We start from the raw sequence: 14,470 nt of genomic DNA, 5'->3' as shown, positions 1-14,470 counted from the left end.
CTTGTTTAACCTGGTGGGGAAACTGAGGCCCAGAGACATGAAGACTCCTTCCCAAGAATGGTTGGCATAGGCTCCTGGTCCTCTGTGAGAGACCTCACTGGCCTAGAGACCCTGCCTCACCAGGTCCAAATCCTGAATTGCCTCTGCAGTCTCCCTCTGGCCTACTCCATCCAGGAAGCAATCCCCAGGACTACATCTTTTTGCTTTTTGTTTCCACCCTAAGTTATTGCTGCAGTCATGGTCTAGGGTACATGGCTGGGATTTGCTCAGACTCCTGTCCTCCCCAGTTTGGCATTTATGTCATGGATCTCTTTTGATGCAAGCTGCAGGTCAGCGGGGCAGGGGCGGGGGCGGGGGCTATCCCCTTGCCAAGGGCAAGAATTGCTTCCCAGGTTTCCTTACTTCGTGGCTGCCACTGAGCCCTTTGTCAGATCACCCTGCCCACCGTTCTTAAGTGGCTGGCTCACTTGCTTTCTTGTTCTCTGTGTCCCTGAGGGTCGTCCTGCTGCCATGCTTTACCTTGCTCTGTGCCCATTTCTTCATTTGATTCACTTTCTGCAAGTCTGGGGCTGAAAGTCAAGACTGTGAACTGGTGTGGGCCTGGGGCTGTTGTCACTCAGGGAAAAGCTGCGAAAGAGGCAGAGGAGACTGTGTGCACATCACCGATGACCCCTTGGGATCCAGAGGCCTCCAGCCAGCCTCAGGTACCCAGCGGCCCTATTGTGCTGAGCCTGCCCCACTCTGTATCTCCCCGTATAGATCCGTGGCCAGCTGCAGTCCCACGGCGTGCAAGCACGGGAGGTTCGGCTGATGCGGAACAAATCTTCAGGTGAGCTTTTGTTCCCAGTGCCCTCCCCTTCCAGTGGCCAGCCTCAGCCTCGGAATCTCCCTCCTACCTCTGCCTTCTCCCCGACTCCCTCCACCACCTTCCTGCCACAGCTGGGAATGGGCAGTGTGGGGGGTGCCCTCTCTTCTCTCCCCCTCCCCACACTCTCCTCACAGCTCCAGCCAAAAGCCTCTTCAATGGGGCTGTCGGGGCAGGGGTGCAGCTCTGAGCTGAGCTGGGTGCTCCCCGGGGTCACAGCCAGGGCCAGGCTCCCAGGCATCTCCTCTCTGGGACTCTTGAGTATCTGAGATGGTAACCCCCTCCCATACACTCCCTTCCCTCTCCTTTCTTCTTCCTCTGCCCCTCACTTTCCCCCACATTTTTTGGTAACAGCCTCTGACCAGAAAGTAGCTCTGACGTGGTGGTCCCACGTGTGTGTCCCAGGGGGGAAGCAGGGGATGGCTCTTATCCAAGGACACATCCCAAGGAACAGCCAGGACTTCCTGGCCTCGCCTGTTCCCTCCCTCCCTCTTGCAGGCTGCTTGGAGCTGGCCTGAGGTTAGCAGGGTGGTGGTGGGGGGAGTTGTCTCTACAGGACCTCTGCCCAGGCTCCCCAAGGCAGGCACAGTGGGGCCTCACTCTGCCTGGGCTTCTCTCTCCATCTCTCAGTCTCTCCTCCCCACACCTCCATCTCTCTCTCTCTTTCTCCCTTTCTCCCTCTCTCTCTTTCTCTCTCTGCCCCCCCCCCACTTATATTATTCATTCCATCCTCCTATGCATCCTAACGGTTATTCTTTTGAACATTAAGCATGCCCCCCCAGGCCCCTCTCATCCAAGCCCTCCCCGTGTATCTGCCTCGAAAGGACATGCTATCCTGAGGCCTCAACCCTGAATCCCTTTCCTAAGCCTGGAGTCTTGGTTGCATGTAGGTCTTGCTCTGCATCACCCCAACTACACCACACATGGACAGCTTCTGGGTCTCTCTCTCCCCAAGGTGTTACAGGTGCAGACCCCTCGATGGCCCTGGGCGCTTCTCCCAGGCACCCATTGATTCTTACCTCTAAGGTCCTCCTGGCCAATCCTGGCCACCATTCTCCTTTTGTCCAGGGGAACCTGGACTGTTTGTGGCTGTAGTCTCCACCCTGTGGCCCTGAGGTGGCTCCCTAGGGAGGCCTGCCTCCCCTGCGCTGCGGTGAGGCTGAGATGAGGTCGTGTCTTTAACTGCCCCTGGTTCTCAATGGGCCAAGAGCCTTCCTAGCCTCACAGAGCAGCCTGGCCCAGCTTCTCTTTTGCTCCTGTGATTCAACACCTGTTACAGGACCCCTCCTGGGTGCCCCTGGCCTCGAGCCGGGTCCGCCCTGGAGTTACGTATTGTGGCTTGTGTGGAGCCAGCAGCCTGCCCACCGTCCCCTACCTCCTTCTCTGGAGGCAGATCTCTCGTATTCTTTCCCTCCCGGCTGCTTCTCTCCGTCTCTGTCACCCCAGGCTGGCTCAGCAGGTCTGCCCGAGCCCCATCTCTCTCTCTCTTCCCAGTTGGTGTGTGTGTCTCTCCCACTACCGACCTCTGGCCTCTGTTTTTCTCCCTCCGCCTTCCCTGCCCCACCTGGCCATCTACCTTGCCCCCCACACCTGCTAGTCTTTCTCTCTCTGATTGCCTCTTTCTCTTTCTTCCTTTCTCCTCTTCCCCTTTCCCTCTCTCTGCCCCCGTCCTCTCCCCTCGGGTCCCGCCCCCGGGAACGCCGTGTGTCCAAAGCTGTTGACTAACCCACTGCGTCTGTATCTGAATGCTGTCTCCAGGTCAGAGCCGGGGCTTCGCCTTCGTCGAGTTTAGTCACTTGCAGGACGCTACACGATGGATGGAAGCCAATCAGGTTGCTTTGCCGCACTTGAACCCCCCCCCAAACAAATACTACTTTGTAATCGAGCGCTCCCCATCGCCTGATTCTTATGGACACAGTTCCCTGCCCTGTGGCCCTGTGTCCCATCCCCCCTGCCCCCTCTCTTCCCTTCCTGACCCTCACTATCTCCTCTTCCCATCTCTCGCTACCCCACTGGGCTTCCCATCCAGAGCCCACACTCACCACTGGCCCCTTCCTACCACCAGGCACTAGCGCTGCCCCTTCACCTCTCCCAGCTGACCGTTCAGAGAAACAGCTGCCAGGGTGGGTTCTTTCACCTAGCTTCCCACTCCCCCCGGGTGGGGGTGGGGGTGGGGGTGGGGCACCCCTCTCTGGGGTTAGCCAGAGCCAGGACCTCATTCTACCCTCAGGACCACTGGAAGTCCTGCCAGTGAGGAGCTTAGCTGTTGGCACAGTCACTAGCAAGACTCATTTTGTCAGCCCCCTCCCTGCATGTGAATTTGGCCCTTTGATTTTCATGCAAGGGGACAGCACTGCTCTGTTGATCTCAAGTTCCTGTCGAGTATGATAGTTTTATCGACACCCTGGCCTCACTTCGCCGCCCCTACCCTTCCTATCACATCTCCACGCTCACAGGAGGTACCACCTCAGGCAGCTCCGTCTTCTCGGCAAGGACCCGCGCACAGTCGCCCCCGGGGGAGCCTCTCCCCCAAGCCTGCCTCGGGATCCCAACTCAGCAGCTTTGGGACCTCCGAGACCCAAAGATCTGCCTGGACACCCACCCCTGCCCAGATCCCTGGTGTAGGGCACTGGAGAGAGGTTTCAGGGGAGGAAGGGGCAGAGGTGGTAGAATGGGGGATCCCGGCAGAGGCAGCCCTGAGGCCGTCTCCTCAGGGTCGGTAGGCTAGTGCCACGGGCCCAGGACCCAGCCATCCATGGGAAGACGGCCTCACGGCAGAAACTTCCATCTGTTCGAAATGGCTCTTTCTTTTTCCCCTTCTCCAGCACTAGCGCACCTGCGCTCTCTTTCTCTTTCTCTGCCCTCTCCCTCCCCCTCCCTGTCTCCCCTTACCCCCCAAGTGTAACCGGTGTAGTCCTGGCCCTGGGTGTGGCCTGGCAGTGTCAGGGCCGAGTGGGGGTTTCTCCCCACTGTCCGGCAAGCGTCGGTCAGCCGAACACTGTGTGCCTGGTGGTGTGTGTTCACATGTGTGCGTGCGTGTGCCCGGCAGAGCAGCAAACAGCTGCGCCCGAGAGCTGTGGCGCTTTCCCTCCCTACTTCCCTTCTTCCCTCCATCCGCTCTCCGACCTCCCTCCGTTCCCTGTCCCTCATCCATCCAGCTGAAGGGCTCGCTCACTCTCTTCTCCTGTGCTGAAACGGTGCGTGGGGCACTGCTGCCTGGGCCTCACTGTGCTCTGCTTTTTCCTGCAGCACTCCCTCAACATCCTGGGCCAGAAGGTGTCGATGCACTACAGCGACCCCAAGCCCAAGATCAATGAGGACTGGCTGTGCAATAAGGTACAGGGGCGGTGGGCAGCAGTTGTCATGGACAAAGACAGCAACACAGCAGTGGCGGCGATCCCTCCCTCCCTCCCTCTCCCACTCTTTCTCCCTCCATCTCTCCCCCTCCCCCAGTCTCTCTCCTTTCCCTCCCTCCCTCTCTCTCTCATTCTCTATCCCTTGATCGCTCAGCTTGAGTAGTCACCATTCCTAGCCAGCCATATACAAATGTGTAGTGAGCGTTCACTTGATGCAGGCTCTGTCCTCCTAAAATGCAGTCTTGCCTGGAGTTCAGTAGACTTTAAGGAAATATATACGTGGATGATGAATTAGTGACGGTGTAGGCTTGAAGTGGTGGTGTGGAGAATGTGGGCTTCAGAGCCAGACTGGCTGAAATGAGACTATCCTAGATTGGCCTTGATTTTGGCCAAGGTGCTTAGCCTCTCTTAGCCTCACTTTCCCCATCTCTAAAATGTGAATATTAATGACACCTCTCCCAAAAGGTGGTTGGGAGGATTCAGCTCTGTTAATGAGAGGGTAACACTCAGAACAGCACCTGGCCCACAGTTAACACAGTCGAATTGTTAACTAATTATGAAAGCAAAGCACAGAGCGTTCTGAGAGCCCATATCAGGTAGCTCAAGCCTGAAGACCACTCTGACCAGGCCACATCAAAACTGAAACTGGAGGCTATGGTTTTGTAGTCACCTCTGTCTTCCCTAAGGGGAAGTTGAGGCTCAGAGAGGTGGAACTATGGGTGAACCTTTAGCTGTGCCCTGTGCCTTGCTCCTGATCACAGGAACTTGGATGCCACAGTGGCTTCAGGTCTGCCCTGGGGCCAGCATTGTGATTCTACAGTTTGTAGAGGCCCCAACCCTCTCCCCAGGAAGTACTCTGCCTAGTCAGGGAGAGTGGCGCATCTGGTTTTTTTTTTTTTTTTTTTTTAAAGTCCTATCAGAGAATTGGTGCTCAACATTTCTGGAGAGAGAAAGACAAAGTGACAATGGAACTCCTTCCTGTATTTCCAGATAGCCTGAAAACCAGGGAATTCTCTTTTTTTTTTTTTTTTTTTTTTTTTTGAGACAGGATCTGGCTCTGTCACCAAGGCTAGAGTGCAGCAATCTGGGCTCACTGCAACCTCTGTCTCCAGGGCTCAAGCCATCAGCCTCCAGAGTAGCTGGGACCATAGGCGCATGCCACCATGCCCACTAATTTTTGCCTGTTTTTTTTTTTGGTAGAGAGGGTTTTGTCATGTTTGCCAGGCTGGTCTTGAACTCCTGAGCTCAAGCAGTCCTCCCGCCTTGGCATCCCAAAGTGCTGGGATTACAGGCATAAGCCACCACGCCCAGCCCCAAACCAGGGAATTCTCATGAACTCCTTCCCCTCCCCTGCATCCTGTTGGCCACCAGGTCCTGTCACTTCCATCACAGAAACGCCACCTTCCCTCCCTCGCCATTCCCGCTGCTCATGCCAATCGTCACGCTCTCACCCGCTCGCTATGGAGCCCTCTCTGGTATGCCGGCCTCTTGTCCTCTTTCTCCCATGCCCTCACCTGGAACATTCCTCAAAACCACCTCTGACCACCCACGCCCATCCTCCTCTGCTTAACCAGCCCCAGCTCAGCTTAAGCATAAGATCTTCCGTTACCTAACTGACTTCCTTCCCTGGCCTTGGCTTTTCCTTCTCCCCTTACTCTCCCACACCAGTTTTGGAAAGTCCAGTGTTCCCTCCGATAACAATTCCTCCCCAGCAAGGCTTAACAAAATGAAACTTCTGGGCATCCCAGGTCAGACGTCCCTGCTTCTGTGCAGGGACTGTCCCTGCCAAGTAAGTGGCACCCCACCCCCAGCCCGTTTCCCTCCCCGAGCCCCTGCTGGATGGTCCACACAGACCGACCTGCCCCTCTTCATGCTGCATCTGCCACCGTGCTATTAGGCCATGAGGGCAGAGACCATGTTCTGGCCATGTGCAGCAGGACCTGGCCCAGGACTGGTGCTTAGTACCTGAGTCTGGAATAGAGATGGAATGTAGTAGAAGCTGGGTCTCCAGATGCTGGAACATTCAAGGAAAATTTCTCAAGCAAAGCAGGATCCAACCCAGTCCTAGAGCTAAGAGGAGGGGTGCAGGTCTGGCCAGAGGCTACTGACTTCTAGGGCTGAAACGCTGAAAGGTTTCTGAATAGAGAAGCAAGTTTCAGGGAGAGGAACCTAGTAAAGGGATTGAATACGTGAGGCGGGGAACAGTCCTGGGAGTTGGTGGCCTTAAGAAGGCAGAGGAAGGAGAGGAGGGAGTTGTTGTAACAAGGGGGGAGTTGTTCACTCCTGAGCTGAGCAGGCTGGCACAGAGAACAAATGAGAGTCTGGAAAGGGAAGATGCACAGTACTGAGAACCACATCAGAAGGTTCAGAAGGCACCTGCCACCCTTGCCTGGGGACTCCTTCCTGGGGCACTGCGGGGTCCCTGGGAGATCTCTGCATCCAAGTTTGGAGGGTGCAGTGGGAAATCCCTGCTCCCTCTGACGGCCTGGCCTGTGCCTCACAGTGTGGCGTCCAGAACTTCAAACGCCGAGAGAAGTGCTTCAAATGTGGCGTGCCCAAGTCAGGTGAGGCCCACCTACCCCTCGCACTCCCCAGGGCGGGGCGATTGGGGAGAAGGGAAGGTGAGGGGTCTGTGCTCAAGGCTTGGTATAGGGAGGAGGGTGACCAGTCATGGAGCCTCCCCCTTATCACCAGCCTGTCTCCCACTGCCCCTGACAGAGGCAGAGCAGAAGCTGCCCCTCGGCACAAGACTGGATCAGCAGACACTGCCACTGGGTGGCCGGGAGCTGAGCCAGGGCCTGCTTCCCCTGCCGCAGCCCTACCAGGCCCAGGGAGTCCTGGCCTCCCAAGCACTGTCACAAGGCTCAGAGCCAAGCTCAGAGAACGCCAATGACAGTGAGTCAGTTGTTCCTTCTTCCTCTGTGCCCTAGGGTGTCTGGGCTGGGCTCACCAAGACCAGAGAAATGGCAGTGAGCAGGACCTCATCCTCATGGAATCTCCACTTGGTGCGGGGATAGACATTTGATGTAGGGAGAGCAGAGGGAGTGACAACATCCTACCTGACTTTGGGGGTGTGTCGGGAAGGTTCTCAGTAGACAGGCAGCCAGGCTGGCACCTGGACCGCCAAGCAGAGTTGATCCCGGAGGAGGCAGTGAGGGAAGCGGCAGTTGCAGAGGCATGGGGGGTGGGGGCAGAGGAAAGGGAGCGGTGGGGGGCATTGAAGGGCAGGGCTGGCAAGAGTGCCAGGGGCGTCCTCTAACACTGGACCCCTTCCCACAGCCATCATTTTGCGCAACCTGAACCCACACAGCACCATGGATTCCATCCTGGGGGCCCTGGCACCCTACGCAGTGCTGTCCTCCTCCAACGTGCGCGTCATAAAGGACAAGCAGACCCAACTGAACCGCGGCTTTGCCTTCATCCAGCTCTCCACCATCGTGGTGAGGGCGGCACAGTTGGGGGCCGGGCAGCCAGGGTCCCGGCCCCCAGGGTGGGGAGGAGGGTCCCTTTCCCCAGCCTCCTACCGCGGCCCCCAGCCTGGAAACCGGGCAATGGAGCCGGGGGCCTCCCCGGGCCTGACCCTTCTGTCCCTACCTCACCTCCTCCCACAGGAGGCAGCCCAGCTGCTGCAGATCCTGCAAGCCCTGCACCCACCACTCACCATCGACGGCAAGACCATCAATGTTGAGTTTGCCAAGGGTTCTAAGAGGTCAGGGCCCCACCTATGTGCCTTCCCACCCTTCCCCTCCCCACCCTCCCACTCCCCCCCACCGCTTGGGGCCTCCCATCTCACTCCCAGTCTCTAACATCCTCCTCAGGGACATGGCCTCCAATGAAGGCAGTCGCATCAGTGCTGCCTCTGTGGCCAGCACTGCCATTGCTGCGGCCCAGTGGGCCATCTCACAGGTACTCAGACCCCTTGTGCCTCCCAGCGTCCTGAGACCTGGGCTTTCTCAACCCTCCTGCACCCTCTCTGAAGCAGGAAGGCTGGCTTGCTATCCATGGATGCAAAACCCTCTCCCAGTAGCTGGCATGGCCATTCTACCTTGCTCCTGGCTCTCTAGACCCCCTGGGACATTCCCCTTCATCATCACCGTAGCTTTCTTCCCAATTGCCTCCCATGCGCTCATGTACGACGCCATTGTGCCTGGCATTCTGTTCTGTTTGGTGGGGTTTTTATTGTCCTGAATTGGTATGATATACACATATCCTTATATGTAATATATACATATATTATATACACATATCATATGTTCCCGAATAAAAATAATGTATAAGTGGTTGAGAGAAAATTGGGAGAAGAGAATAAAGAAGTGAGAAGATGGTGTCTTCCTTGGCCTGACACCCAACACACACACCACACACAGCAGAATCAGCAGAATCAGCCCTGGAACATTTTGGCGTTTGTCTGTTTTTATGTCTTGTGTTTGCCACTGGCCTATTTGTTCTCTTGTGGCCAGGCAACCCTTGCTTTCCACTTGTCTTAGGCTGCATGCTTTTCTGTCAGGTAGAAACACTAGCCCCACGTGTGGGACAGATGCTTCTAGCAGGTTCCCCACCTCCCCATCCCCACACCTTCCTGTTCTAATGAACCCCTCCCACCTGCTCTTCAGGCCTCCCAAGGTGGGGAGGGTGCCTGGGCCACCTCCGAGGAGCCGCCGGTCGACTACAGCTACTACCAACAGGATGAGGGCTATGGCAACAGCCAGGGCACAGAGTCTTCCCTCTATGCCCATGGCTACCTCAAGGGCACCAAGGGCCCTGGCATCACTGGAACCAAAGGGGACCCCACCGGAGCAGGTGAGCCCCAGCATCTCTCTCTGCAGCTGTTGTGGGGGCTAGCAGGCATAGAGTCCCCGGCCCCATTATTCACAGGCATTCTCCCTGCCCTGTCCTTCCTTACAGGTCCTGAGGCCTCCCTAGAGCCTGGGGCTGACTCTGTGTCAATGCAGGCTTTCTCTCGCGCCCAGCCTGGTGCTGCCCCTGGCATCTACCAACAATCAGCCGAGGCAAGCAGCAGCCAGGGCACTGCTGCCAACAGCCAGGTGAGTGAGCCCTGTGGGTATGTATCCCGGGGAGGCAGGCAAGTGGCAGGGGTGGCATGGGCAGACACTGAGCCCTGTTCTCCTGTCTGGCCCCATGACCAGTCGTATACCATCATGTCACCCGCTGTGCTCAAATCTGAGCTCCAGAGCCCTACCCATCCTAGTTCTGCTCTCCCACCGGCCACCAGCCCCACTGCCCAGGAATCCTACAGCCAGTACCGTGAGTAGCCACAGCCTGTGGGTAGGGATGGGGAGTTCTTAATAAAGCAGGGAAGAGTGTGACCCCGCTCCCCTCACCCCCTAGCTGTTCCCGATGTCTCCACCTACCAGTACGATGAGACCTCCGGCTACTACTATGACCCCCAGACCGGCCTCTACTATGACCCCAACTCCCAGGTGATAGGGCAGCCCAGAGAGGGCAGAGAGGGATGGGGTCGGGTCAGGTCGCATCGAGGGCAGCTGACCCTGCAGGTTCCCTTCACAAGGTCTTCCCTCACATCCCCTCTTCACTCTTCCTCCCTCAGTATTACTACAATGCTCAAAGCCAGCAGTACCTGTACTGGGATGGGGAGAGGCGGACCTATGTTCCCGCCCTGGAGCAGTCGGCCGATGGGCATAAGGAGACGGGGGCACCCTCGAAGGAGGGCAAAGAGAAGAAGGAGAAGCACAAGACCAAGACAGCTCAACAGGTGAACACCGGGGTCCAGCAGTCACTGGCTGTGTGGTGTCTTCCAGCAGCGGCACTCTGTCAGCTCTCGCCCTCTCCTGCCGAGGGAGATGGCAGGCGGGTGTGGATGTGGGCAGTGACTGCTTAGCAGACCATGCTCCTGCTCCAGCTCTGCTCTTTGCTGAATGGCTTTGAGCCAGAGCAGTCTCCTCAGTGCATGACAGGGTTGCCCAACTCCAGGAGGTGGCTTGTGCCATCCGAGTAAGCCCTGTCAGGTGTCTTCTGTCCATGGTGGGGACCCTCACATGCTGCTGGTGGATATATATATATATAATGCCAGAGAAATTCTCACAGGCCCATAAAGGGGTGGGCAGGAAAAAAGCCCTGCAGTGTTTTGTGGGAGTGGGCAAATGGAGGGCACCTCAGTGTCTGTCTGTGGAGAAAGGGTGTGACACTGTGAGTGTAGCATTTACAAGCAAGCACAAAGTGTTCCCTCAGCAACCTGGTGAATTCTAAAAATGGTGCTGTGCTGGCGGGGGAAACATGGAAATATAGAATGTGGCATTGTGTCATGCATATAAATTCAAATTATACACAGATAAACATTCCTATGCATTTTAAAATGATAAAATGGAAATGCACAACAAATGTGACAGCGTGGGTATGTGTGAGGGGAAGAGGAGTGTCTTCATCCATTTGCTGCTCTATAACAATACCACAGACTGGATAATTTATAAGGAAAAGAGATTGATTTGGCTCACAGTTCTGTAGGCAGGGAAGCCCAGTGGTGTTGGCATCTGGTGAGGGCCTTCTTGCTGCATCGTAACATGCGCAAAGGGCAAGAGAGCATGCATTAGAGCAAGAGAAAATTGGGCCAAACTCCCCCTTTTTATCTGGAACCCACTCTCAGTGATGGCATTAAATGGAGACTCAAAAGGTGGAGGGGGGCCGGGAGCGGTGGTTCACGCCTGTAATCCCAGCAGTTTGGGAGGCCGAGGCAGGCAGATCACCTGAGGTCAGGAGTTCGAGACCAGCCTGGCCACGTGGCAAAACCCCGTCTCTACTAAAAGTACAAAAATTAGCCGGGCATGGTGGCAGGTGCCTGTAATCCCAGCTACTCAGGAAGCTGAGGCAGGAGAATCGCTTGAACCCAGGAGGCGGAGGTTGCAGTGAGCTGAGATCATGCCATTGTACTCCAGCCTGGGCGACAAAAGCGAGACTCCTTCTCGAATCATATATATATATGTGTGTGTGTGTGTGTATGTGTATATATATATATATAAAGGTGAAGGAGGTGGGAGAGGGTGAAGGATGAGAAATTACTTAATGGGTATGATGTACATTATTTGGCTGATGGATGCTCTAGGAACCCTGACTTCAGCGCTATACAATCTGTGCATGTAACAAAAGCACTTGTTTATTTTATTTATTTATTTTTTTTTTTGAGATGGCGTTTCACTCTTATTGCCCAGGCTGGAGTGCAGTGGCGCAATCTTGGATCACTGCAGCCTCCACCTCCTGGGTTCAAGCAATTCTCCTGCTTCAGCCTCCCGAGTAGCTGGGATCACAGGCATCCGCCACCATGCCCAGCTAATTTTTTTGTAATTTTAGTAGAGACGGGGTTTCGCCATGTTGACCAGGCTGGTCTCCAACTCCTGACCTCAGGTGATGTGCCCGTCTCGGCCTCCCAAAGTGCTGGGATTACAGACATGAGCCACGGCGCCTAGCTACAAAAGCACTTGTTACCCCATAAACTTGGACAATTTTTTTAAAAAGCAGCCGTGATCTCTTAAGGAGGGCAGAGCCTTCGTGGCCTAATCACCTCTGAAAGGCCCTGCCTGTCAACACTGTTGCATTAGGGATTAAATTTATTTTTTGAGACAGAGTTTCATCCTTGTTGCCCAGGCTGGAGTGCGATGGTGCAATCTCAGTGCACTGCAACCTCTGCCTCCCAGGTTCAAGCAATTCTCCTGCCTCAGCCTTCCGAGTAGCTGGGATTACAGGCATCCGCCACCACGCCCAGCTAATTTTGTACTTTTTTTTAATAGAGCTGGGATTTCACTATGTTAGCCAGGCTGGTCTAGAACTCCTGACCTCAAATGATCCACCCGCCTCGGCCTCCCAAAGTGCTGGGATTACAGGTGTGAGCCACCGCACCCAGCCGAGATAAAGGCTCACCTGTCAACGCTGTTGCATTAGGGATTACATTTCTGACACATGAACTTTGAGGGACAAAAACCATAGCAGAGAACACAGCCAGAGAGGGGCTTGACAAGAAGCACTGGTGACTGGTGACAGAAAATAGGAACTTGTACTACTGTGTCCCTCACTTTCTGCTTGTTCTGCCTCAGCTTCCCCTCATCTGCCTCCCAGATGGACCTGCCACCCTGTCCACACTGCTTCTGCCACCTCACCATTATAGACCAGTGGGGGTAGGGGCACGGGGTGTGTTCAGTGATGAGGTCAGGAGTAGCCAGGTGCCGAGTGCCTTGCAGGCTGTGGTTGCGATGGTTTTTTCTTGGTGTGATGGGAGGCGAAGGAAGGGTTTTAAGGACATTGTATTTGGGGGTGGGAGTGGCTTATACTTCATAAAAGAGTGCTCTACTGGGAGAAGGGGTCAGGAGCCATAGCCCAGAGGCCAGATGAAGCCTTCTGCAGTGGTTCGGACTAGGGATAGTGGTCGGCCTGTGTTTGAGGATGCAGGGCAGTGGGTCAGCGGATAGTTGGTAGCCCCAGGGGCATAAGCGTTCTGGGAACCTCACCTCCACTCTCACCCCCAGATTGCCAAGGACATGGAACGCTGGGCCCGCAGTCTCAACAAACAAAAAGAAAACTTCAAAAATAGTTTCCAGCCTATCAGCTCCCTGCGAGATGACGAGAGGCGGGAGTCGGCCACTGCAGATGCTGGCTATGCCATCCTCGAGAAGAAGGTGTGTTGGGGCCACCCCCTTGCACCCTGCCCTACAATCTTGTCCTTCCTTTGGGCCCTCTGCGGAGTCCCTGAATTTCTGTGTCCCTCCACCCCAGGGAGCACTAGCCGAGAGACAGCACACCAGCATGGATCTCCCGAAATTGGCCAGTGATGACCGCCCAGTGAGTGCCTAAGGCAGAGAGGGGCGGGGGCTCTGATCTGGCCAGGCCTGACCGCCCACCCTCACCCTCTATAGAGCCCTCCGAGAGGGCTGGTGGCAGCCTACAGCGGGGAGAGTGACAGTGAGGAGGAGCAGGAGCGTGGGGGCCCCGAGCGGGAGGAGAAGCTCACCGACTGGCAGAAGCTGGCCTGTCTGCTCTGCCGACGCCAGTTCCCCAGCAAAGAGGCGCTCATCCGGCACCAGCAGCTCTCAGGGCTCCACAAGGTGACTGAGTGGATGATTGGCAGGGCATGCTGGGGCTTGGCCCACTGAGGCTCAACCTCTTCACTTCTTATCCTGTCCCCCTTACAGCAAAACCTTGAGATTCACCGGCGAGCCCACTTGTCAGAAAACGAGCTAGAAGCACTAGAGAAGAATGACATGGAGGTGAGGTGTGACCTGCCCCTGGGCTCCCTCCCCTCTGTCCCTTCCAAGTCCCCATCACCTCAGGCAGCTGGAGTTCAGTTTCTCACGTGGTAACCCCATGAGCCTTCTTCCCCATTCTCCTACCTCGGCTGCTTGTGCCCATGATGGCCTGACCCTCAGGACCTGAGCCTCATTAGCCAGATGGCACACCCTGTGGGACCCCACTCCCCATGCCTGTGTTGCCTGAGAAAAGAGACCAGCTCCCCAACATTCACACACACACACACAAACTTTCAGCAAATGAAGTACCGGGACCGTGCAGCCGAACGCAGAGAGAAGTATGGCATCCCCGAGCCGCCAGAGCCCAAGAGGAGGAAGTACGGCGGCATATCCACAGCCTCTGTGTGAGTGGCTGGACCAGGTGAGGGGGTCTGGGGCCCGGGGCTGGCAGGCCAACCACTCATGCTGTGCACCGCCCCTGCAGAGACTTCGAGCAGCCTACTCGGGACGGGCTGGGCAGTGACAACATTGGCAGTCGCATGCTCCAGGCCATGGGCTGGAAAGAGGGCAGCGGCCTGGGCCGCAAGAAGCAGGGCATTGTAACGCCCATTGAGGTGAGTCTCGGGCAGTCCTGTCCCATCCCCCAGCACCCCTCACAGCATCCCCCACCAGCCTGACAGAGCCTGCCTCCCTCACACAGGCCCAAACACGGGTGCGGGGCTCTGGCCTGGGTGCACGGGGCAGCTCCTACGGGGTCACCTCAACCGAGTCCTACAAGGAGACACTGCACAAGACAATGGTGACCCGCTTCAACGAGGCCCAGTGAGCAGCTTCAAGAGCAACTTCTCCACATGTCGGGTGTCCATCCTGGGGCAGGGAAGGACAGAGTGTTGGATGGCTGGGACGGAGCCTTGCTCTTGTCGGCCAGCCCACTCCCCAGCCAGAGAGGGCTTGACCAAATCAAACTGAGGTGGTGACTTTTGTTGGAAAATTGGGCTGGGATCATGTCCTTTTTTGTAATAAAAGCTGAAAAGCCTGCA

The 14,470-nt window shown here is 56.2% G+C and overlaps 1 protein-coding gene across 8 annotated transcripts in view; it reads left to right on the top strand.

Moving 5' to 3' along the window:
* Positions 1-14,470, top strand: part of RBM10 (RNA binding motif protein 10) — a 34,467-nt gene extending 19,997 nt beyond the window's left edge. For 4 of the 8 annotated variants that reach the window (XM_007991508.3, XM_007991504.3, XM_007991506.3 and 1 more), the window contains 20 exons: positions 760-829; positions 2,624-2,697; positions 4,115-4,201; positions 6,725-6,785; positions 6,940-7,116; positions 7,501-7,658; positions 7,833-7,930; positions 8,040-8,127; positions 8,835-9,021; positions 9,127-9,266; positions 9,369-9,486; positions 9,571-9,662; positions 9,791-9,955; positions 12,714-12,863; positions 12,961-13,026; positions 13,101-13,289; positions 13,377-13,451; positions 13,728-13,834; positions 13,915-14,044; positions 14,131-14,470. In XM_007991508.3, the coding sequence (XP_007989699.1) occupies positions 760-829; positions 2,624-2,697; positions 4,115-4,201; positions 6,725-6,785; positions 6,940-7,116; positions 7,501-7,658; positions 7,833-7,930; positions 8,040-8,127; positions 8,835-9,021; positions 9,127-9,266; positions 9,369-9,486; positions 9,571-9,662; positions 9,791-9,955; positions 12,714-12,863; positions 12,961-13,026; positions 13,101-13,289; positions 13,377-13,451; positions 13,728-13,834; positions 13,915-14,044; positions 14,131-14,256 (2,358 nt within the window). In that variant the 3' untranslated portion in view covers positions 14,257-14,470. Of the gene's footprint in view, positions 1-759; positions 830-2,623; positions 2,698-4,114; positions 4,202-6,724; positions 6,786-6,939; positions 7,117-7,500; positions 7,662-7,832; positions 7,931-8,039; positions 8,128-8,834; positions 9,022-9,126; positions 9,267-9,368; positions 9,487-9,570; positions 9,663-9,790; positions 9,956-12,713; positions 12,864-12,960; positions 13,027-13,100; positions 13,290-13,376; positions 13,452-13,727; positions 13,835-13,914; positions 14,045-14,130 lie in introns of all 8 variants that reach the window. The other 4 variants (XM_007991507.3, XM_007991503.3, XM_007991505.3 and 1 more) reach the window with 1 other exon arrangement.

The sequence above is a fragment of the Chlorocebus sabaeus genome, chromosome X (assembly GCF_047675955.1).
Source record: "Chlorocebus sabaeus isolate Y175 chromosome X, mChlSab1.0.hap1, whole genome shotgun sequence".
Taxonomy (NCBI): domain Eukaryota; kingdom Metazoa; phylum Chordata; class Mammalia; order Primates; family Cercopithecidae; genus Chlorocebus; species Chlorocebus sabaeus.
This window is presented reverse-complemented; position numbering and strand designations above follow the sequence as displayed.